General features: G+C 53.9%; 1 protein-coding gene across 1 annotated transcript; it reads right to left on the minus strand.

Moving 5' to 3' along the window:
• Positions 1–239: 239 nt before the first annotated feature.
• LOC141579804 (uncharacterized) lies at positions 240–24,193 on the minus strand. Its single transcript, XM_074378635.1, has 8 exons — positions 17,937–24,193; positions 15,656–15,750; positions 15,377–15,513; positions 15,251–15,307; positions 12,075–12,505; positions 6,054–6,105; positions 3,857–3,937; positions 240–2,035 (listed from the first exon to the last, which is right to left on the minus strand). Exons 1-8 carry the CDS (start codon positions 18,216–18,218, stop codon positions 1,953–1,955), a joined length of 1,218 nt encoding a protein of 405 aa, XP_074234736.1. The 5' UTR covers positions 18,219–24,193; the 3' UTR covers positions 240–1,952.
• Positions 24,194–24,342: the final 149 nt, after the last annotated feature.

A 24,342-nucleotide genomic window follows, 5' to 3' on the forward strand; every position in this document is an offset into this window, starting at 1 on the left:
GATGAATTTCCGCTGCTTAAGCCACCCTGTCAGTGGTGCGTTGCTACGGCAGCCCAAGCAAACCAATGCAAGAAAACAAAACCCGAAATAACGACATTGACCTCTCCGTTTATTGTAGGGGCTGCAGGACCGTGTCACAGAAATGGGGGGGCCGGGGAGCAGGGCAGTGCTTCCTGTTCAGACACCGGCTTACCCGGTGACCTCTCTCTGCCTCAGCGTCCTCGTCTGGGATCCCAGGTTGGATTAAAGATCTCATTCTCGGACTCCCACCCCCAGCCCTCGATTTTACAGCCGACTTGACGACCTCAGGGGAGGACAGGACAGGGTTTTGTCTGTCCTGAGAAGAGCGCACAGCTGGCACTCACAGACAAGTTCGTTTGATTTGATCTCCAGCTGCCTTTAAAGTGGTGTCTGAGAACGAACACCACCCATGGCCCGGTCTGTGCCTCGGGACAGAAGTTCTCTCTCCGTGGCTGCCGCTGACACAAGGTTCACGAACTTCCTCAGACCCGTCTTTCTGGAGAAATGGGGCGGATACCACATTCCGGCCTGCTCGCCTCAGTGTGCTGAGCAAAGGCTCATCCACAGCCAGAACCAGTGTGGATAAGAAACCAACGTGGACAGTTGCTGAAAGAAAGGTTTTTGTCAGAAAATGCTGGTGGGCAGATCCTCTTCAGCTGAAATTCCGACAGTGACAAGACTCGCAGGTGGGAAGGCAGGGCCAGCTCCTAGGGCCCGTCCCAGGCTCTCTGAGCCACACTGACTTCATTCTGATAAACTGGAATCCAGTGCATTGAAAATTACTTGAAATTGGGTCATTCCTGGGGAGCGGAGAGCTTTTTTTCTCCACAGAGATCTTGGTGTCATGCAGGGGTCAGCTTCAAAATATTTAAGCACCCTCAGGGTTGGACAGTGGCAGTCAATGGCCTGGCCATGCTGAGGTGGGATCAGCCTCGGCTCCATGAGGGTCCATCCACGAGGCTCCCTGGAATGCTGGTTCATCTCCACACTGCCGAGACCCGGTCTGTATTCTCTGAGCCTTCACGAGGCCATGAAGCGTGCTGTGTGTGTGTGTGTGCGTGTGCGCGCGCACGCGCGTGTGCGTCTTGCAGGAAACTGCAGCGGGGGCGGGGGAGGCACAGGAGGGCTGGCTGTCGGGACTGTGTAGGCTCTGGTTCTTCGTGGATGGATGTGATGGTTACGTTCATGTGGCAGCGTGACGGGGCCATGGGTGCCCAGATACTTGGTCAAATGTTCTTCTCGGTGTTTCTATGAGGCTGTTCCTGGATGAGATTAACTTTTTAATGAGTAGACTGAGTAAAGTGGATTGGGTGGGCCGCATCTGACCCGTTGAAGGGCTGAATAGAACAAAAGTCTGACCCACCCCCAAGTAAGAGGGAATTCCTCCTGCCAGGTGGCCTTACAACTGGGACATCAGCCTTTTCCTGCCTTTGGACTTGAACTGAAGCGTCGGCTCATCTGGGGACTCCAGCCTGTCGGCCTTCAGATTCACACAGGAGCCACACCGTCGGCTGTCCTGGGCCCAGCTTGCCAGCGGCAGCGCCTGGGGCTGTCAGCTTCCACAGTCAGGGGATCCCAGTCTTTACAATTTATTTACAATCCATCTTTCTATATTTATGTGTACATCCTGTTAGCGCTGCTTCTCTGGAGGGCCCTGATGCACAGCTGAGGTTACGTTGTTTCAAAGCTCATCCTAGTGGACAATAGAAGCTTTGGACACTATTTTTCAGGCTCAATCAATGTCATTTCTTTTTTTGTTTAAGGGGAAAAAAACCCCACACCGCCTCTAACTTAATGTTTAAATAGGTTCATTTTATTTGGCACTCCTTGAATAAAGCGACTCTTCTTTATACAGAGTGGTTAGCACTTCCATTTTGTCTCCCTTCCTTGCAGCAGTGGGGAGCGGGCAGCCCCCAGGCAGTCCTGGTTTCTCAGTTTAGGCTCTGTTTCCCCTTGTGGTGTTTGGCTCCCCTGAACACACTTTTATACTTTCTTCTTTTAATGAGAGAGTTTCCTGTTTGGAAAGAAAAGGTGTTCTTGAGAAATTCTAGGTGTTCCTATGAGTTTGTTTCAGACCCTCCCACAGTTCACTCAGCCCCATGAGCTCCGAGCTGAGGGATGGGCTATGAGGCTGAGGAAGGTGGTGCCAGGAGCAGTGATGGGTCCCCTCCTTTGTAGTCCCTGACCCAGGACAAATGCCTTCCTGGGGTCGCTTCAGGTGTGGCCCTCCCACAGGTGGGCGGGTGTGTGCAGACACCGGGCTAAGCCCTCAGCAAGCATCACCTTGTTCCATCCCCTGCACCCCAGTGAGGCAGGTGCTCTGAATATCCCACTTTGAGGACGAGCATCTGAACCTCAGGACATTCTGTCCCTTGCCCAAGGTCACCCCAAGGTCACACAGCTCACAGGGGGCCTGGTCAGGATTTGAACCCAAGTCAGAGTGCTCCAAATCCTGCACTCTCAGCTGCCACCCAGCCCCACCAGCCCTGAGTCGACCGGGACCTCAGTGAGGGGCAGCGTCCTCAGTGTCCCCAGAGGAGCCATGTGGCTGGAAGGAGACGGAAGAGGAGCGAGTCCTGGGTGGGGGCAGAGGCCGGCCCGGGGCGTTCTGAGTTTAAGGTGCCAGACGTCACCCTGGTCAGGCTCAGGGGATGTTAAGGATGCAGGACAGACCCCGGAGCGGTCAGGGCTCCACGGGCGTGTGTACATGGAGGGAAGGTGGGGAGTGTGGGTTTAGGGGGCTTTGGCAGTGAGAGAGGAGAGGAGAGAGAACCGGCAACTTTGGGGGAACAAGAGGTGGGGGAGGAGCGGGCAGGGAGGTGGGGGAGCCCCAGGACTGGCTCTGGCCCCCAAAGTCTGAGGGGAGGAGGCCTCACCTCAGAGCAGCTCCTGGCCTGTGCTTGACGACACAGGAGCTCCCAGGGATGTGCCTGGGACCCCTCCTCACCAGTGTTAAATTCAGGATGAGATGGCTGTCCCGTCTCACTGAGGGTGAGGGGGCCTTGGAGGAGCCACCGTTAGGAGGAGGCAGGACCCGGAAACTCCCGCAGGCGGAGCAGCGAGGCCCAGCCGAGCAGCCCGGGGGCGTGAGCTCGGTGAGCCAGGGCTCTGTCTGCGGGGGTGAGTCCCGAGGACCAGACCCGGGCCTGGCGTGCGGCAGGTGCACAGTAAAGCGTAGATGAGAATGAGCTGAGGGGACAGGCATGTGGCGTGTAGGACACAGGAGGGGTTGACAGGAGTGTTCAATGTGACTGCCAGGTCTGCCTCGGAGAGGCTGGGCGGACAGGAGGGCTGGCCTGGAGAAGAGGCTCAGAGGTGTTCTGGAAAGTTCTGGGGACAAGCCTGGGGCCAGGGCAGAAGCCACGGGGAAAGCATGGACCAACTTCAGCCATTAGGAAGTCGTGTCTGAAAAGGTGATGGCAGGGGGAGACGGGGCCCTGGGGGGAGGCGCCGGCAGAGAGGGGCGGGTCTGGCTGGTGCGCGGGGGACCTCCCTGGGCTGGTCACAGGGGGCAGGTGACCACACTGTGCGAGCGTGTGAGGATGGCCCCCTGAGTCACAGTGTTTCCTGGGAAAGAGGAAAGGCTCTCGCTCAGTTTGGCTGAGAAGGGAGGGGGCACCCACTCAGGCCCGTGACTCCTGGAACCTGGACTCGGCAGGGCTCACGGCTGGTCCCCCAGGGCTGAGTCACCTGCTCTCCCAGAGAGCTGTTCCCAGGGCATGGGGTCCCTTGAGTGGACACTTAACTTCTTTTTGTATCAGAGGGGCAGACTCCCAGCACGAGGCCCCATCCTCCACACTTATCTATTGCCAGGGTGGTCCCCAGTTCCCTTTACCTAAAGCTTTTCGAAGACTTTCAATGATTTTTTCCAGAGCTGCTAGGCTTTTAATCTGATAAAGTGTTTCTCTGTCCTCTTCTGCAGGAAAAATTAAGCACAGTGATCAAGATTTGACGCACAACTGTGGTTTAATTCCAGACGCGTGTTCTCCCTCCCCAGGCAGTTTGGCGCCTGACCCCAGACTCCTCCCCGCCGCTCGTCTCCCGGGTCCCTGTGTCCCACCATGAGCCCCTCAGTCGTTTCAGAAAGGCGCCGGGAGCATCAGCTGGGCTTCCTGGGTCAACATAGACTCTGTCTGTTCGTCATTCACAGTTCCTGCCTCTTTCCCTCACCTTCCACCCCTGCGCCCTGTGACATCAGGTATCAGAGGAGGACAGGAAGCATTCAGAAGCCAAGTATAAAAGACTCAGGAAAAGGAAAGCATCTCTCTAGGTGCCATCACGCCCCTTCGTAGATGAAGGAAACTATCCCAGGCCAGGAAGCGGAGCGAGTGGTTTTCCAGGAGGCTCCCCTGCTGCAGGGCCTGGAGCTTCACACGGGACATTCATTCCCGGGAGCCCCACTCTTGGACCGCTCTGCCCCGTAACCCCGAGGTACGGCTTGTGAGGACAAGGGCAGGGAGCCTGTACTTTGACATGTCTGGGGAGGTCATCAGCACAGCTCAGGGCAGCCCCAGACGATGAGACCAAAACACGTGGGATGGCTCTGCTTGTGGGATAAATGAACACAGAGCCAACAGTCCTGAGCCAGCCCCTGTGCGGGGGTCTTGCGTCAACTTGGGGAGGAGGCTGGAGTGCTGCGGAGGTGTTTGAGCAAAGGGAACGCTCTGTCTGGGGGGACAGGAGCAGGGGAGCAGCACCTGCTCCAGCAGACCGCGGGCGCCGAGTGAGGATGGAGGATGGAGGATGGAGAGGGGAGGGGTCCCACCTTCCTGCAGGACCCTGATGTGGGGAGCGCTCTGTAGGGCAGGGGCCTTGAAAGTGTTTCAGAGACTGGGTTGGACCACCTTTGATCTGCACAAACAGGAATTTCTACTGGCTCAACCTCGTACACAGTCCTCAGAGGAGCGTCCCGAGAGGCTGCTCTAACCAGCACCCAGCAGGGCAGGGCCCAGGCTAGAGCTGTGTGAGGCCAGCTTCCTGCCCAGACCCTCAGCCTGCTGCCCCCATTCCCCTCTCCAAGACTCTTCTAACCGTAGGAAGCGGGAGAGGAGCCCCTCAACACAGAGTGCCCAAGGGAATTCAGGGGGGGAATGCTGGAGAAATGGATTTCCTAATTCTACGTATGAAACCCTGCAGTCCCAGCCTCACCATGGAACCAGCATGTACGCAAGACACTCAAACCAGCAGAACCTTTGAGAAGGGATAGATCTGAACGACCAGCAATACACGGCAAGACAAAATACACCGTGTGAACCTCACCAGGTTGAATGATTGCTAAAATAAAAACATCCGTGTTCTCCAGAGGATTAAATTAGAGCAGCATAATATTTACCATGTCCAGGATTCGATACAAGGTACTCAACATGCAGGGAACCTGGAGGTCTCACAACGTTGCATCGTGAGGGTGGGAGCAGTGTTCCTGGCCGCTCTGTACCCCAAACGGATGAGGAGGTTCTGAAGCGCACTTACTCTCTGCTTCGAGATCCTTCTGTTATCTGAGTTTCTCATCTACACCTGCTGTTTTATTCTCCCTCCTGGTGTAGTGTTTCCTTACGTGTTTTGTGTGTGAATTACAGGCTCATATTTGGCAGGGCTTTTGGCTGAGGAAATCATGTGTAGCCTGGGTGAGGCGATGTTCCTTCAAAGCAACCTTGCATTTGCCTCTACTAAGTGTCCCAGCAGTGTCAATGCCAGGGCTCTAAAACTCCGCTTGTTTCTCACCTTGACCAGAACATGCAGAAAGGACCAATTCAAACCGTAAACCCACATGAGCCTGTATTTATATACTTTCAAGCAACAGCACAAGACAATTGGTCAACTGGGAGAAAGCGTTTGCAATGGACATCACAGACAAGAGACCAATATCCCTCATCTATGAAGAATTCTTTAAAACTAAGAGAAAAATGAGGAAAAGATGGCAACAGATAATTCACAAAAATAAATAAAAATGATCCATAAACATGTGAGATGTTCCAACTCATTTATACTGAGGGAAATATGAGTTTAAACAGCTTTGAAATACCACTCCTCACCTATCAGGTTGGCAAAGATGGCAAAGTTTGACGACTTATTCTGCAGCCTGGGCTGCGAGGAAACAGGCACCCGCAGAGTCCGCTGTCAGCAGTGCGAACTGGCACAGCCTCCTGTGGGTTGTTTGGTGGTTCAAGCACAACCACTTATCTTTTGACTCAGCAATTTACTGTAGATACCTACCCTGAAGTTCCCCCTCCAACAATATGAAAATACACATGTCTCAGTTATCAATCCCAGCATTGTTTGTAAAATACTGGCAATTAGCTGAATGCCCAAATCTGAGAGTCTAAGAAACTAAGTATTTGTGGTTTGTTACCTCATGAATAAAGCAACTGTCAGTAAGTTCACATGGATATTAACACATAATGGAATAAACAAGTAGCACATGAAAAAATGCTCAACATCACTGATTATCAGAGAAATGCAAATCAAAACTACAATGAGATCACCTGACACCAGTCAGAATGGCCATCATTCAAAAGTCCACAAATGACAAATGCTGGAGAGGCTGTGGAGAAAGGGAACCCTCCTACACTGCTGGTGGGAATGCAGTTTGGTGCCGCCACTGTGGAAAACACTCTGGAGATTCCTCAAAAGACTAGGAATAGACTTACCCTATGACCCAGGAATCCTGCTCCTGAGCATATATCCAGAAGGAACCCTACTTCAGGATGACAGCTGCACCCCAATGTTCATAGCAGCACTATTTACAATAGCCAAGACATGGAAACACCCTAAATGTCCATCAACAGAAGACTGGATAAAGAAGATGTGGTATATTTATACAATGGAATACTATTCAGCCATGAAATACAACAACATAATGCCATTTGCAGCAACATGGATGTCCCTGGAGAATGTCATTCTAAGTGAAGTAAGCCAGAAAGAGAAAGAAAAATACCATATGAGATTGCTAATATGTGGAATCTAAAAAACAAGGACATAAATACAAAACAGAAACAGACACATAGACATAGAATACAAACTTGTGGTTGCCAAGGGGGAGGGAGGTGGGAAGGGATAGACTGGGATTTCAAAATTTGTAGATACTGACAGGCATATGTAGAATAGATAAACAAGATTATACTGTATAGCACAGGGAAATATATACAAGATCTTGTGTTAGCTCATAGCAAAAAAAAAAAGTGACAATGAATATATGCATGTTCACGTATAACTGAAAAATTGTGCTCTACACTGGAATTTGACACAACATTGTAAAAATGACTATAACTCAATAAAAAAAAGTTAAAAAAACCAAAGTAAAAAAAAAAGATTCAGTCTGTATCCTACTATATAGCACAGGGAAATATATTCAGTTTCTTATAACAACATATAATGGAAAGAATAGGAAAAAAATATATATGTATACGTATAACTGAGCTGCTTTGCTGTACACCTGAAACTAACATTGTAAATCAACTACATTTCAGTAAAAAACAAAGTTAAAAAAAATTAGTATATGAAGGGAGAAGAAAGAGTTCTCCCTCACAGCAGAATTCTAACTAATGAGTGTAGAAGGACTGATGGACACAGAAAAACACTTTCGGCAAATACTACAGTGATCGTTTTTGTAGGTAAGCAGCAATGGATGCTAAATTAATGGGTGAAAATAGGACGAGAAATACGGTATTTTCACCGTCTGAAAGTACCTCCCCTCAAGACACTAATTATCTACAAAGGCAAAAACTGTTTAACTTGGTTACGGAGAAGCCTGGTAGTCACCACCTTAAACAAGTGAGGAAGTAAATATCCCTGCTGAGAGATATGTCTGCATCAAGCACGATGTCCCGCGCTGCACAGACAAAGGCAGAGCATCATGTCCTCAGTGTTCTTGCCCAAAATGTCTAACCTGAGTCTGGTCGTGGGGAACATTCAGGCAAACTCAAACTGAAAGAGATTCTACAAAGGGACTAGACAGTTCTCTTAAAGGTCACAAAGGACAAGGGCAGACTAGGGCACCTCCCAGATTGGAGGAGACCTAAGGGACATGGGAAGTAAGGCAAAGTGGAACCCTGGAGCCAGAAAAAAAAAAAATAGTAAGATAACCACCAAAGTCTGCATCAGGTCTGTAGGCTGCCTGCTAGTGTCCCTCAGTGGCAATGCCCCGTCTTCGTGACGGTGCTCTGGTTACGCCGGGTGTAACCCCAGGGGAGGCCAGGTGAAGGGAACGCAGGAAGCTCTTCGTGCCGCTTTCCCAGATTTTCTGTAAGCCTAAGGTGATTTCACAACGGAGACTCCATTTTAAATGCTCGCATTATCCTGCCTCACCCACACTGTTGCTTCCGCGTTGCTCGTTTTCCAGCCACGCCGCCACTGCCACCTGTGCGCTTGGGACGCTGGGTGCGCACACGCAGCCCACGCCCAGTTAATCAGTAGCTGCAGACAATCTGCCCGTGGCCAACAACACTCTGCACAGAAGCATCTTTGTTCAGATGGACCATCGTAGTCTTTGCTGAGGGTGACCGTCCTCCATCCCGCCTGTGCCCGCTTCGGCCAGGAGGCTCTTCCACGAATCTTGGAGACGTCACCCGCACCCAGGTGCCATGACCCGTTTGCCCGCTAACTGGCACGTCAGACTTCCTGCCTGTGGCTACGTCGCCTTCCTCGGAGCGGTCCATCCAGGCTTCTATCATGACCCAACTAAAAGGCTAAGGCTTTTGTCTCCTCCGGCAAAGCTCCAACCACCTCTTCACACACCTGCATCAGTCCTGCTTGGGTGCCAGTTCCCAGTCCACCTCCAGCCTGAAACATGACACGGGGCAGTCTTTAACAGAGTGGTGCCTCCGCTTCTCCAGCTGGGAAATACAGGATGGGACTAGAGGGACTGAATTCTCTAGCCAGATGGACCTCATCCTCCTTCGCTGCATGGAAGTTCCTGCCAGCACAGGACATCTTCCCCAGGCGAGTCACACCCAGCATGGTCTGAATGGTTAAGATGAAATGACGCCGTGAACGCGCTGTTCGGCCAGCCTCGGCACCCACCTGGTCTGCCCTCCTCCCACTCACACCTCTCCTCAGGTGCTGCTGCCTCAGGAGCAGAATGTCGCTTAGGAAGAGGAGGAAGCGTGGGTCAGAGGCGGCTCTGCCTGCCTGCTGCAGAATCACCAGCGCTGCCTGTGTGTTTTTAACTCCACCGCCTACACCTTACAGGTGGGAATTACACATGCTCTGTTGGCACATGCCAAGGGGGCCCTCGGGCTGTGGACGCGGGTCTTGGGGGAGCACAGCCTACAAGCCTTCCCAGAGACCAAGGGCCCCTTCGCTATTCTGTCCGAGCCAAAGCGTTTCCAGTTAGTGAGGGGGGCAAACTGCTGACCTGAAGTGCCCGGCTTGCAGTCCCCTGGCCCTAGCATTCTTTTAGGAAACTTAACAACAAATTTTTTGGCCCCTGGCCTTGTGACATGAGGAAGCTGGATGAGGCGTGCGCCTCAGAACCAAACCCACAACGGTTGACAACGTCACTCCCCAGTGCCTGGCTTCTGTGGGCAGGAGGGCAGAGGCAGAGGAACAGGGCATCACGGGGGGCCGGGTCTGGCCTCCTTCCACGTGCCGCATGTGTCTGTCTCATGCACACGTCGCCACCTTCTCTCTGGGTCACCAATGGCCTGGGCTTGTGCCAGCGAGCAGTGTCTGTTTGCCAAGAGGCTGGTGGGTCCAGACAGGCCCAGGGGGCCGCCACCCGCCCCTGCTCCTGGGGAAACCCCCTGCGGGCAGCTGCACCAGAGGTGGGGTATGTGCCAGGAGCAGGGAGCGAGGTTCTGCTCACAGAGGTGCTGCTGATAAGGCACCTCCTCCCCCGCCCCTCCACCCCGGGCATCCTGGGCTCAGCTTCACCGAGAGCAGCTCACAGGAGAGAGCGGAGCGGCCTCCACACAAGGGCAGCTCAGGGACCCTGCGCTCTGTCCCCTCAGCCTCCCAGGTGCCACCTTCCTCCTGCCTCCAGACTGCAGTCAGCCTCTGTTTGCCCCCAAATTCCCTTCTAGGCTGGTCTTCGCCTGTCCTGCTCTGAACTCATATCTTACCTCTGTTTTCCCTCAGTCTCTAGAGAGACTGGTCTCGCTTGGGGTCAGGAGCGAAACAGGGGCACCAACAGATTCACTGGCATTAAAGCTGGCGCCGGCCTCTGGGGGCCCAGATCCGCCGAGTGCAGGTGCTCAGAGAGCCCCGTGCCGGGGGGGGCGGTTTGGGGAGGGGGGGGTGGCGGCCCAGCCTCAGGGCAGCCCCGGGACTGGGAGGAACTTGATCAGCCCTGTCCGCCCCGTGGCAGGCTTGGGGGTCTCATGGTCCCTCTGAGGACCCTGATGGGTGGGTGCCTTCTCTGATGGGGCTCACCTTACCCTGTCCTCTGTCCCCCACCTCTGACCCCAGACTCAGACCTTCCCGTAACTCTCACGCTTAGCCTGTCCCAGGATGTTCAAGCCATTCTTACTTCCTCCTGCTTCTTCAGGGAACGCCACAGGTGCGATGCTGAGCGAGTGTGTCCCTGAGGCCACTCCAGCTCAGGGTCAGTCCCTTCAGCATGGACTCACCCTGCGACCTCTCCTATTGTGGGCCCACTGCCAAAAGGATGTCCAGCTGTATTTAGTTTATAACCATCAGGTTCCGTAGAAGTCAAGGACTGGAACACATCCAGAGGTATTATAATGTTAACTGTAGTTGGAATCCTATTCCTGTTCAATCTTCCAAAACGAGAGGCAGGCTCAATGGAAAGACTGGGGAACAGACAGAAATGCAGGTTCCTGGCCCCCATCTGCAGAGACGCTTGGTCAAGCCCGGGAATGTGTATTTGAGTCAGCTCCCCTCCTGCGCGCCTGGTGCACCGTCAGCCTTGCGAGCCGTGACCTGGTCCCCCCCAGTCTAGGGCCCAGCATGGGTCTCACCTGGGGGCCCCAGGAGCTGCAGGTGCCCCCTTCCTCCTGCTTGGTCTTTAGGGTAAAAAGAAGCTGTTATCCTGCAGGACGCGGGCCCCTCGGCCTCGGAGGCTTGGCACACTGGTCTTTATTCTAGCAAGCACACCAGTCGGAGGGACGCTTTTCCCACTCCTTGGGGACACCCCTGGGGGACACTCCGGGCTCTCCCCACCTCACCTGCCCTAGGGGAGGAGCACTGACTTAACTGAGAGTCTGGGAGGGAGTGGGCATCCACCTACCCACGAGACAGCATCTCGGTCTGCTCCTCCCGGCTCCAGTTGCCCAGGGTCAGACGCACGGGCAGGGGTGGGGCTGGTGTTCCCCAGCCCTGACAGAGGCGGGAAACCAGTCCAACCCAGGTGGAGCAGCCGCGCCTCCAACTACTCTGTTCCCCCTCGTGAAGGAGGCGTCCTGCCTGCATCTGTCTGTCTGTCCTCCTACCACGCCTGAGCTCAGGCAGGAACTGCCCGGCTGCGTTTACCGTTATAGAAGAGTTTGCCTTTTTCCCCAGCAGAGAATTTCTTTTCATGCTCCATCTTCTTAGTGTTGGCCTTATTATGGGCTGCTTTGGTGAAGAGCATGGAAAAAAGGAGGGAAAACATAACGTACACGCTTAGGAACATTTTCTTCTGTGCTGCACTTTAAGACACTAGGCTGGAATGAGAACACAGTTTTCAGCTTCCGCTGACAGTGTGCTTTGGCAAGTTCACGTGTCAACAGTCAGGCGTCCCCTGACCTCCCCGAAGCCCGCTGTCTGGGCCTCAGCAGATGCTGGGTGAGCTAACCCTCCGGACTGGAATTTACATCAGGACACCACACTTCCAGGAAATGCTGACCGACCCCCTCTCCCCACGCTGCTGCTGAATGCATTTTCACCCACCCCTTGTGGATTCTGACACAGGGCTCTCGCCTTAGCCAGGGTCAACCAGATGTTCCGTCCTGGACCTCACTGTGCTGTTTCCTCATCTGTGTGTTTGGACCCTATGAAGCCGCACTTTGGAAAGCGTGCTGCTTTTGTTCACTGCTAGCTGTGTGTTCCTGGGCCCGTCCTCCTTCAGGCCTGCCTCACCCCTGTCGGGTGGGGTCACGGTCACTGCCCGGCTCTTAGGAGGCTGCGGTGAGCATCCGACGTGCTGGGTAGCTGATGCTCCTGTTCCCGTGTGCCCCGTGGTCCCGCAGTGGCCGAGCCCCACCTGCCCCCCAAGCACGAGGCCTTTCATGCACGGGCACCAGAGACCACCCAGAATAAAGGGAGGTGGTCTCTGCCCGGCTGGGCTTGACCTCCCCAGTCTCGGGAGGAGCACGGCAATGTCTGGGACACGTTCCCTCTCGTCTCCACCTGCGTCTGCCCCGGAGGCAGCCGGCCTCCGAGGGCGCTGACCTGACGGGGCTGCGCAGGCCCCTCGGGCTCCGGGATGCCGCACAGCTGTACTTACTTTTTCTCTTTGTTGCAGCCTTTGTTGATTTTACTAGCGGTCTTTGTGTTTCAAGGAATGTTGATTTGTTTGGATCCAAAATGTCTTCGACTAGAATTTCATCTTGGGAAAAGCACATAAGGACAGTTAAAGCTGAGACGCAGGGCCTAACCCTCTGCTCTACGGGGACCTATGGCCGTCAGCTATCGGCGGACCGGAACAGAACACAGCGAACTCCGTGGAGGTGGAATTTGGTTTCTAAAGAAGCTTGTCTGGAGTTCTAAAGAAACTCCCTGAATAATTTATGAAAACCTGAGGTCATCCAGGTACCTGGACAATAAACTGCCCGCCCACCCCTTACCCCTCCAGAGGTACGGTGCTGGGGACCTGGCCCCGGGCATGGTTGTAATTCTCCTTCCTGCCCCACTGCTGTCCTGTCCGCTCTCTGAGACCCCCCTGTGCTGTCCCTGAGCAGGCGGGTGAAGACTCTTTCCTGACCTCTACCTAACGCAGCCGTGTTTCCTCCCTTTACATCCTCTGACCGCTCCCAGGAAGCTTCTAACGCATGAGTCCTGGACTTTGTGTCGGGCAGCCCAGACCACACTCTGGTTCTGCTCTCACCAGCTGTGATCTTACACAAGTTTCTCCCGGACCTTGAGTTTCTTGTCTGTAAAATGGGGTCTGTGTTTATCTCATCAGGCTTTTTATGGGGTTCAAATAAAGCAGGGCATGCGGGAGGCGCCCAACGCACTCTGGGACCCTGGTGGAGGCTGAGACAATACACAGCAAATGGATGGGGGTGAGTCCTCATCCCTGCTGCCCAGTGGTCACGCCGACCAGCCGGTCCACACGCTGGGTTTCTGCTGATGTGAACCCAGCACAGGGGACCAACCTGCCTCGGTCTGCCCTGATTTTCCTCTTGTACATGAAGGTCCCACATCCTGGGAGCCGTCAGTCCTGGCAAAGCGCCGTCTGGTCCCCGGTTCCAGCTCACGTGGGATACTCAAGTCGGGGGAGAAGACCGGAAATACCACAGGACACAGACATCACCGGCAGGGCGGGGAAGCGCTGGCCCATGTGCGGCCGCGCCACCCTCCTCGGACCAGAACCTGCCTGGGGCAGTGCACCAGCGGGGTGCTGAGACCCCTGCAGCCGGTGGGCTACGGACGTGCAGAGTCTGGACCTGCACCCCGCTTCCTCCTGCCCTGGAAGTGGCCCTGGTATCTGGAGCTGTGGACGCCATCTGGGACGTGGGGCACCAGCGGGAGGGCCGGCCAGGGTGACCTCAGGGACACGGCCTCATGCGGTGGAACCGCTGGTGCCACAGGAGCACGACCCCACGTGGCTGAGCTGCCCCGGGCTCCGCTCGGGAAGCCGGTCGAGTCTCAGCTGGTGCAGCTGCTCTAGCAACACCTTGTAAACGACCTTGGCCCCTTCTCTGGGCAGCTGCCGGGCGGGAGAACCCATTCTAGGTCCCTAAACCGTTGTGGTGTCTGGTTAGATTTGGGGTTACAGAGAAGGGTGGATACTCATGAGAACCACAAGCATGTATTGAGCACCTGCTGTATACCAGGAACAGTCCAGGTGCTGGAGGGTCGAGGATGGCCCCGCCTGGGACCCTGGTCTCTGTCTGGAGCAAACCAGCCGGGTGTGAGGGCACGACCTCGAGAGACGGGCCGTGCACAGCCCTTCGGCTGTAACAGAGCCACCCCTCCCCAGGGCTGGGGTGGGGGGCCCCGACGCGGGTGGGCCAGGCAGGGGGCAGGGCTTGGCTGACCAGCAAGAGAAGTGAGTCCCCCGGGAGTCAGTCTGCCCTGCAGGAAGCCAGGAGTGACTTACTGGGGACCCCTAGCCCTGGCTGTCCCCCCAGCACCTCCCCCAGGACACCCCTGAGCTGTCCCATCACCTCCCCCAGGACACCCCCGAGCTGTCCCCCCGGCACCTCCCCCAGGACACCCCCGAGCTGTCCCCCCAGCACCTCCCCCAGGACACCCCCAAGCTGTCCCCCCCAGCACCTCCCCCAGGACAACCCCGAGCTGTCCCCCCGGCACCTCCCCCAGGACACCCCCGAGCTGTCCCCCCGGGCACCTCCCCCAGGACACCCCCAAGCTGTCCCCCCGGCACCTCCCCCAGGACACCCCCGAGCTGTCCCCCCGGCACTGCCCCCAGGACACTCCTGAATCCTCTTGCCCACCGTGAGCCTCCCCTCCCCGCCTGCCTGGGTCTCTGACCCACACACGTGACGGGGCTGAGCCCTGTGCAGCGAGCTCTGGTCCAACAGCCTGGGCTGTTCTCGTGGGGTCCTCTTTGCTTATTCCCAGAGGCAAGGATTTCTCACTTTTAAGGTGTTCTGCTTTCCACCGGGGGGGGGGGCACTGCAGTCCCCCTGCAGGGTTAGCTTGCTGAGCCCAGAACACCACCGGAAGTCCCAGTGACTCGATTCTTTCTGAACTTTCCCCAAAGGCTGCTGGGGCTCCGGGCGGTGGGCCCCACGGACGGAGCGAGTACCGTGTCAGGACTCTAGTCCCCACGTACAGTGACTGTCAGACCCGCCAGGACGTGCGGGTCCTCGTCACAGCCACTCCCTGACCTGGTGGAGCTGGATGCTTCCCGGACAGTCCACCTGACCACCTGGCTGGCCCTGGCGCTTCTGACCGTCCCGTCCGACCACACGCAGCATCATTAAGGGGGTCTGACTCCCCCACCGCACCCGCCTGCGCGGGGCCGTGGGGACGTGATTCCAGCCTCAGGTTAAATCACTTCCCTCCACCCTGTGCCACTAGCACGAGGTCACCCGGGAGACGCCCAGTGACGGTCACCCGACCCGTCCAGGTACAGCCAGAAGTTTGGTAAGAGGAGGTTCCTTACCGAATACTCCGGGTATATCCTCTTGACTTTTTGAGCTCATTGTTTCAGTAGTTGGACCTGGGGGCGGGGAGGGGAAGGAAATAAAAACCCTAATAGTTTAACAAAGTTCATTGAATCTGCACTGACGTCCCGCTACATAGAGTGGTGTTGCGGGGCCCAGCAGCCCGCTCTCGGGGAAGGAGCCCGGCACAGGGTTCCTGGGCCTCATCTGGGAAGCAGGGAAGGTGAGGACACACGCCATGTGCTCGTGCTGGAGCTGACACCTGCGCCCCCAGGCAGCACTGGCTGGCACCGTCCCGACCCTCGGGGTGGGGGGGACCAGCGTCTGGCTCCCAGGACGGCCGCGCCCTGCCCGTGCTCAAGGGACAAGTGAGGAGGGACACGCCTGTCCTGTAGTAACCTCACTCTGCCTCCTGCGTGGCCGCTTCCAGCCAGGAGCGCGTCCAGGTGCTGAGGGATGTGATGTGGAGAGTGTACGTGGCCATGGGCCGGGTGCCTCTCTAGTGGGCGGGGGACCCAGAGAGACTGGCCGCCCGCCTGCTGGCTCCTTCCATAAGCAGAGCGACTCCGGGTGGCCCCAGTCCCACGGGGGAGCTGACCGCAGAAGTCAGTCCTCCTGGGGTCCCCGGAGTCCGGTCCTGGCCTCAGGCCTGCCTGGCCCGGCCTGTGCCGAGGCCCAGCCGGCGCGCGGCCACTCCACCACCAGGAGGGCCTCGCATTCCCCCTGAAGCTGGGTGTCCGGGTCCCCCGCCTCCACTCCAGGTCAAGATCAGCCTCCTCCTCCGGCCCTGGGGAGCGGGGGCAGACCAGAGAGCCGACGGCCACCCTGAGGACCACTGGGCAGGGCCGGCTTCCCCTTGCCGCGCACGGAGTGCTCAGGTGGCATCTGCAGACACTCAAGTCCCAGCACTAAACCAGTGACGACGCTGATTTTCAAATGGCTTTAATGATGGACAATCTGCATACCAATGGGCTCATCTGCACACACGAGGGCTTAGAACAATGCGGGGAAACAACACAAAAAGGTCTGTGCTGCGATGACAATCGCTTCCCAGCATGCTGACCTCCGTAAACGGGCAAAGTACAGTTCTCTTTGGAGGCGACATTAATGAGTCATTGCGAATGGGTACAGCTGCTAGTGCAAGCACTTTGTCAAAAACACTCTTTTCATGCTGTGTGTGTCCCTAATTACACTGGAGGCATTGTGCCAGCCCGGGAGCGTATGCAGACAAATATTTATGCTTTGTGATATCCGCCCGGGTTCTGAAGTGCATTGTCAAGTGTGGCTGTTCCCTCTGCTCTGCCTGTTGCCGCCTCTTCCTTACTCAGTTTTCCACCGGCCCTGTGCCCGCCTTCCAATGTCCCACTGCTCTTTCTCCGTATTTGCACAGTGCACACCCTGGCCACCGGGAGAGGCTCACTGTTGAGTTCTGCGGTTGCGCGCTGGCTGATCTGGGGAGGACAGGGGGTCCCCTCCTCCCGCAGGAGGCCCAGGGCTGCTGCTCCCCTTCCTGCCTCGTGGTCGGGCCAACCCCGGGCCCACCGAGGCAGGAGTCCGAGCAGAGAGAACCATTTCCCATCTGCCTTTAGCTGCTCTCCAGCTGAGAAGCCCTTGAAGGTCACCCAAGGGCGTCTGTGTCTGGACGGGAGATGGGGCGGGCTCTGGGGCTGCGTCCAGAGCGCTCAGTGTAACCCGTGCGTGGGAGCAGTTCCCGAGGGCACTGGGAGCCGGACCGTTGGAAAAGGAACGGGCAGCTGAGGGCGTGCAGCGGCGGGGGTGACCACCTCCCACCTGTCACAGACCCTCTGATGCCCAGCACCCGAAGGGCACTGTCCTCAGTAAATGTCTCAAAACTCAGCATCTTGAGGAGAGGCAGCTGGAAATATTAGCTGCTTCGTGACACAGTCAGGCGGGGTGACCACCTGCCTTCCTGCTCAGGCCCAGGCCAGGCTGGGCCGACCCCCAGTTAACTTGGGCACCGCCTGCTCCTCCAGCCGGGGAGCTGGGCGGGGGGAGCCTGTCAGCGCCCCTGTCCTTGAGCTCGTCCCTGGTGACCCCCGGGGAAGGAGGGAGGTGGCCCTCGGGGGAGCAGGGGAGCAGGGGACCTGGGCTCACAGCCTCCGGGCAGGAAGAGGGGGTCATGCAGGCCCCGCCCCTCTCTGCACCTGCTCAGCCAGGGAGTCACATTCCGGGGAAGTCATCGTCCACTGTCCCCTTCCTCAGCTCCTGAGAGGTCAGGACAAGTGGCTGGAGCCAAAGGCACGCGGGGCCACTGGGCTGGGATTCGAACCCACCACCTGTAAAGGTCGTTCTGGGACCTGGGGGAGGTTTGAGTGTGGTCGGTACTGGGAGCTGCAGGGAGTTTTAATTTTATAAGTGTGTTAATGACACTGTAGGAATGTGGAATAAAAATGCCTTATGTAAGTAAGGCAGCGTCTGCGGGAAATGATGAGACATCTCGGACGGAGCTGAAACACTCCGGTAACAACAGAAGCGCGAGTGTGCCTGTGCGCGCGTGAGGAGGACAGGACTGAAACCGGGTGCTGGACTTTGCTCCCACCGTCCCTCTAATTTGGGGCTAGTTAGAAAATTCCTGTAACAAAAAGTTAAAATACATACTGTATGCTACCCTCCCACGGAGGTTTAGGTCTGAAAAATTCTTCAAACATAGAACAACTTTTCTACTTGCTCCATTCGCCCGCGAATAAATGGTGATTTCGGGGAGGCGCCCTGGGGGGAGGCGTGGCCCCCGTTTTCTACAACAGCCCCCGAGAGGGTACCTGTGGTCATGTTTATCGGCTGGAGCTCAACTCCCCGCCAGCAGCAGAGCAGCAGGACAAGGACGGCCACTCCTGAACTAGCTGCCATGGTCCCTCCGCTGCAGGAGGAGGCCCCTCTCCTGAAGGGCCCTCGGCTTTTCCCGCCTCGGTCTCCAGGACACTGTGGAATGTCCGGGCTGTGTGACATCACAGTGGGAAGCGAGCCTGGCCCTGCCTGTGTGTGTGGTGGGGGACTGCTGTGCTCAAGGTCTGTACCGGGAAGGAGGGGGGCGGCTGCTGGGGCCTGAAGTGGAGGTCGCCTCTGCTCACGCCTGTTTCCTGTTCTGGTTCCTTCCTCAGTGCTGGACAGCCTTTGGTGACTTTCACAGCTCACCTAGAGGCTTGTTAGATGTGCAGAGCTCAGGACCCAGCTCTGATCTCCTGAATCCAAATCTGCGTCTTCACCCGATCCCCAGGAGACACACGAGAACAGTAAAGATTTCTAGACGTTGAGCACAAAGCATCTTCAGATGGAGTAGGGGCAGGCCGACACTCTGACAGATGCTCCTGGTTGGCAGTTTGAATGTCTCTGGTGAGGCCCCCAGACCCCCTGGTGAACTTGAACTTCCTGAGTGGCCCACACGGCAACAGACACGAAGGTCACCCAGACGTGAGCTGCTGTGGTGACTTGTCTGAAGTTTGTATCAGGTTGTCCACCTTTAACTTGCACGGCTTCAGGAGAAGGGCAGGTTTCATTTTAGTGATTCAAATCAGATGGGAAAAAATTGGAAACATTAGTTTGGAGAGTTGTAGCCAGACATTGGAGAAAATGAGAAGAATTCAGAATCCAGCCCAGTTTTAATTTTTTCCAGCTCTGCCACCCAGTGAGATTACGGTAGAAGAGGAGAGAGACTGAGCACATGTGGGCTGGGGCTCTGCCTCTATTAGGGTCATGGGTGGGGTGCTTAGGGGTTTGTGGGTTCACTCTTTATTGTAAATTTAAAACATGGGAACAGGAGTTCGGGCACGGGACGGGAGAAGCTGGTCCCCCAGAGGGTCAGCTATCCAGTGACCCAGGGCTTTCTGACAGGGGAACTCCACAGGTGAGAGAAAAAGGGCTTAAGAGAAAGAGGAAAAGGCGTCTTTCAGTTTGGAAAAACAGAACATTCAAGAACCTGCAGTTTCAAACAAAAAACCCCACAAAAATCATGACCACTCTCAGTCAGTTCATTAAGTCCCGTGTAATTAATTCTTGTTCTGCTCGATCTTGGGTCAGCAGTTCTATGACTCTGTCAGCTTCTCCGTTAGTTCTGAAGATTTTTTACCCAGTCTGGTGGTATAATCTTAAAGTTGTCTGAGCAGTGTCACCAGGAGCCTGTCCTCCCAGAGAGCATGTCCTTCCACAAGTCCTTCACAAGTCTCAAGTCTTCTCTGTTGAAAATGAAGAACTCTGGCCTGTAGTTGATCACAAGAGCATTCGGAGTGAAAAATGACAAAACGCTTAAAAGGACCCTGGTTTACAACGTGGTGAGGATTTGCAACTGACAAGGCAACTTGGTTGTCCCTGTGACATCAACATGTTAAGAGGAACGACTGGTAACATTATATTAGGACAAACCATGGAAAGCAAGGATGCTGTCAGACTTCTAGGAACTTCACACAATTTCTGAAACAACAACATTTCATCCTTACAAATATAACCTAGAGAAGATTAAGCATCACTTTTCAATCGAGAATGTTTCCAACACAACTTAACGTATCAAGCAAACCTTGTTAGTTTAGCAACTCTCTTTTTACAAAGTGAGAGACCAAATCCTTTGAGATCTTTTGGGATCCTCTGGGAAATTTCATAAAGTCTCAAGGTCAGGAAGATGACATTTGGAATTTGATTTTGGGAAGTTGTCCAAAATGCCAAAAGGTTTGAACATTTGATTAAACAGGATCACAGATCACTATAAAACAATACTTACTCACTTAAGCAAAGTGACAATAAAAGATTTCAAAAGAAAAAATATTAGGAGATAATGTGATTGCTTAAAAAAAAAACTTAGCATTTTCAACATTGGGAAGACTCAGCTTTCTTTAACAATCAAAGACATGGCAAAGACAACCCGAAGGGCACAGAATCTTCATCTCCTGTGTGGAGTGTTCAGACGGTAAAGCAAGACTTTCACACAAAACCTCTCACTAAGAATGGTCCAATACTGAAGATCGTCATTCTAAGTGAAGTGGACGGGAAACAGAAAGAAAAATGCCACATGATATCACTTATAGGTGGAATCTAAAAAAATGAAAACAAAAATAGGGGGAAAAAAAAGAATGGTCCAATAATCCAAGACAGCTGTTACCCCAGATCGCATGAACTTGAAAACACTTGGGCGAGCTCCTGTACTGCTAAGAATTTTAGGAATATTTAATTTGTATAAATAATTATTTTTCCCTAAGCCAATTAAAACAGAGCTCTTCAAGAGTTTTATAAGTTAAGTTGGCAGCAGCCTCCTGAGATAGAAGAAGCCACACACGCACAGCACGTATAAACACAGACGGATGCTGTCAAACAGCGGTCGGTATTGGCGCTGCAGAGAACAAAGAGCTTTATTTGGGGTCTTTAAGAATTGCAACTTGAGGGACACAGATTCAGGTGAAACTACAGGAGTGTTCCAGGGAAGAGGAAGCGTCAGGGGCTTCTAAAGGCAAAAAGCCACAGGGCTGTTGAAGTTGTCTGGCAAGAATTGTAATTGACTCTGACAGAAGAGAGGAAATATTTGTCCTTAGGGGATGGGCTGTCAAAAATTATTTAGGGCAAGGGTCTGATAAGTATCTTGAGTTTCTAGAACACTGCAGATGTTCTGGATGCCTGCGTCAAGACGGTAAGTGGTCAGAGTTGAGATTCCATCTGGGCTGAGACACGCATAAGCCCCACCTCCCCAGGGGCCTGCGGCTCCGTTTCAGAGGCTCTCCTGGCAACACCAGCGCCATTTTGATCTTCCTTTGACAAAGCAGGTAGAAGTCTCCTGTTACTAGAGAACTAGGGCAATTTCCTCCTCGTGTTCTCCTCCTTTTTTGCAAAGGAGGAAGTTCCTCTGGAAAAGAAGCAGGACAGCCCCTTCACGGTGTCCAGCATTTTGCAGTGCCTGCAAGCATCCTGAGTGCGGGTGGTGAGAAGGCTGGGTGGTCCTTGGGTGACTTCTGAAGCCACACTTCTGCTCTGTAAAGATTCGAGGAGTAAGACAAAGACTGTTCTTTCTAATTCTTCAGAGAACTGGGTGGCAGCCTCAGTGATGACATTAGCAGATCTTCCTGCCCATCCAGCCACACTATTTTGGATTTGCTTTTTTTTAATACCAGAAAGATTTTTAACAAGGCAGAAGTCAAAGGATTCCAACGCCCGGGAGCCTCTGATTTAATTCCCGGTTTCTGTAAATCCCTCCACAGTGGCTTCAGGTTGTCCTCCCCTCCCTCTGAGTATGTGGTCTAAGCCTCTTCCTCAGGGTCCCACTGGGCCATCCTCTGGCAGCAGGCCCCAGGGGAGGGTCTTTTGTTCTTTCGTCTGGGGTAGGGGGTGGCTTCTCCAGGGAGCATCTGGCCCGCTGAACGTCTCCAGCCGCCCGGTGTGGAGGAAAGCCCTGAGAAGCCCACCCTCTGATGGGGCTGTAGATGCTCATGGGTGTTTTCGGCTCTAAATTTGGTAGAACCTTCTGAGAGGGAAGCAGGGAATGCAGGGAAAGGGCTTTACAGTTTCAGAGACCTGCTACTGTCCCGGGGACACGGGGTCTCTGTGGTGGGGGCCGGGGAGGTCAGGCTGCACCCGCACTGGGCACTGGGGGCCGGTGCTGATGCCGTCTGATGTCAGAGCAGCAGGAAGTAAGTGGAATGCCTTCCTCTCGGAAGGTCCGGACATCAGCATTCACATAAATCTGCCTCGTGCCTGGAGGTCAGGCCCAGCGCTCTCTGGAGCCCCTGCGAGGGAAGAGACGGTAAAAGCAGGCAGTGGAGTGGTTGAGGTATTTTCTGGGCAAGCTGGGAATTTTCAGGGGTTAAAGGAAATTGTTGAGGAGGTGGGTCCGGATGTGGAGGAGAGGGATTTGAGGTCAGGGTCCAGAGGGTCTAAAGGTCTTCTAGAGGGTCAAGGATGGGTGAAGGGGAGAGGAGGAGGGAACTCACTGAGGGTGTGGATTTTAACTGGTTCTGTTGATGAAAGGTTAATCAGTTGATCTAAGAAAGAAATGGAAAATTTTATTCAATCCAAATTTGAGGTTTATGACCCGGGAAGAGCATTGCAGAAAGCTCTGAAAATGCTAGTTGAAAGTCAAGGTGCAGTTACGTGAGTTTTTTCAGACGGGGGCTGTACATCAAACGACATATTAGTGACAGTTTCCTGGTGGGTCACGTGACCCCTTATGAGCTCAAGAAGGAATGTTATCTTTTAAAGGAGTTGTCTTGATGATGGGGATGGGGAGGTGCATACAACTCAGTGGTAAAGAGTGTGTTTAGCATGCACAAGGTCCTGGGTTCAATTCCTCATACCTCCATTAGAAAAAAAAATTTTGTTTAATTATATACACATTTCAACAAACTTTCATCCTAGTATTTAAAACTTCATTCCTCTTTAATTACTCAAATGTCATTTTTTGACTTTTAAAGTCACAGTTATATTTTCTTTTAAAATAAGTTCTTTTTATGCTCTTTAAAAAAATGAAACTTGCTATATGTGTAAGAACTCATGACCAATAATATCCTTAACATCCTTGACATCCTTGACGGTCCTTGACAATCCGATACCTTTCCTATAGCCATAAACATCAGGTGCCACCAAGCTGTATTAACAGGAGCTTATTAGACAAAGAAAGTGCTTAAAAGTGAAAGTAAAATCAATCTTTGGGGGCCTTTATGACATCTTTCTTTAGTTAAACTTAATTTTAAGATCATCAGAGATCCACATGCAGTTATAAGAAATAATCCAGAGAAATACCACATGCCCCTCAGCCAGTGACCCCCAATGTCCACATCTTGCAAAACTAACAAAGGGTCACAGCCATTGGCACTGATATCAAGGCACAAGACATTTCCATGGATTTCATGGACCACACGGTCCCTCATCCACACACCTGCTTCCTCCTGCCCACCCTCCTTAGTCCCCAGAAATCGCACCTCTGTCCTCCATTTCTTCTGTCACTTCAGGAGTGCTAGACAATGAGTCAGGTGGTGTGTGACCTCTGGGGACTGGGCTTCCTCACCTGGCCTCGCTCTCTGAAGGTGCCACCCAGCTTCTGCATGCTGGCAGCCCGTTCCTGCCTCCCGCCTGGCATCCGGCAGGAGGCATGGGGATGGGAGCTGGTTTAAGGAGGCAGGGAAGGGCTGAATGAATGAACCCTCTGGTAGCTAGCTAGGATGACGAGCCAGTCTTTTAAATGGATTCGTGACAAGGTATATAGTCTTTCTTTCTTGCCTGTGACAAATTGAGTTTTTTTTTTTAATAGAAAAATTCATAGCTAAATTTAACTTTGAGGCCATTAACTGGGAATAAGAAAAAGGATAGAAATTTTTAAAAGAGCCATTAAGTAGATGATTATATAACATTTGAATTTAAATTGCTTCTTAAAAACTCTACTGCTAGGCTTTAAAAAGCCTTAGAAAGCTATTTTCGTAGTTTTTTTTTAAACCTGTGCTTTGAAGGAAGAAGAATGAATGAATGTTAAAAGATATGTTTTTTACACACCAGTTATTTTAAAATTAAACTTAGAATTCCTAATTCTTTGTGCTTTCTATGCATTCTGCTCCACACCTATTAGTAATTCTAAACATCTAGCAATATTTGGGAGAAAAAAAAATATCATGCTTTAACTCTGGCCTACTGCCCCCCTCCATGGCCTGCCTGTGTCTGTAGGAAGACGGAGGATGCCAGGCCCCCCGGATCCGGCTTTGCCTGGCCTCCACTCAGGCCCCCCCAGGGTGTGCTCTGCAGGGCTGGAGTCAGGGCAAGAGCGTCTGGGACGAGGAGGAGGCCTTCTCCGTCCCTCACCTGCTCGCTCCCCCCTCACCTGTGAGCACAGGTCCACAGGCCGCGGGCTCCACCTCGCCTGGTTCTCCCCTCTGGCTTCCTGGCTGGAGGAGCGGACTCTGGGGTGTTAGCCTCTGAGGTCCAGCAAGTACCGCTGTCCTTTCTGCCCGGGGTCCCGACGGCTGCGCCCGGGGGTGGCGGAGCGGCACACACCGGAAGCACAGGATACATGGGTGCAGCGAGGACGCCCACCAGGGCCCTGGAGCCGACCAGCTTGGCCCCGAATCCTGCCCCTTCTCCCCCCGACCGGGACTGTTTAACTTCCCTTGGC

Source organism: Camelus bactrianus, chromosome 14, assembly GCF_048773025.1.
Source record: "Camelus bactrianus isolate YW-2024 breed Bactrian camel chromosome 14, ASM4877302v1, whole genome shotgun sequence".
Lineage (NCBI taxonomy): Eukaryota > Metazoa > Chordata > Mammalia > Artiodactyla > Camelidae > Camelus > Camelus bactrianus.

Coding starts and splice junctions, on each gene's coding strand:
- LOC141579804 (XM_074378635.1), bottom strand. CDS start 18,218: ATGTCACACAGCCCGGACATTCCACAGTGTCCTGGAGACCGAGGCGGG. Junction 15,308..15,376: donor ACCACTCTATGTAGCGGGAC/GTCAGTGCAGAT, acceptor CCCCGCCCCCAG/GTCCAACTACTGAAACAATG. Junction 3,938..6,053: donor CATCTTTGCCAACCTGATAG/GTGAGGAGTGGT, acceptor TTTTTCCTGCAG/AAGAGGACAGAGAAACACTT.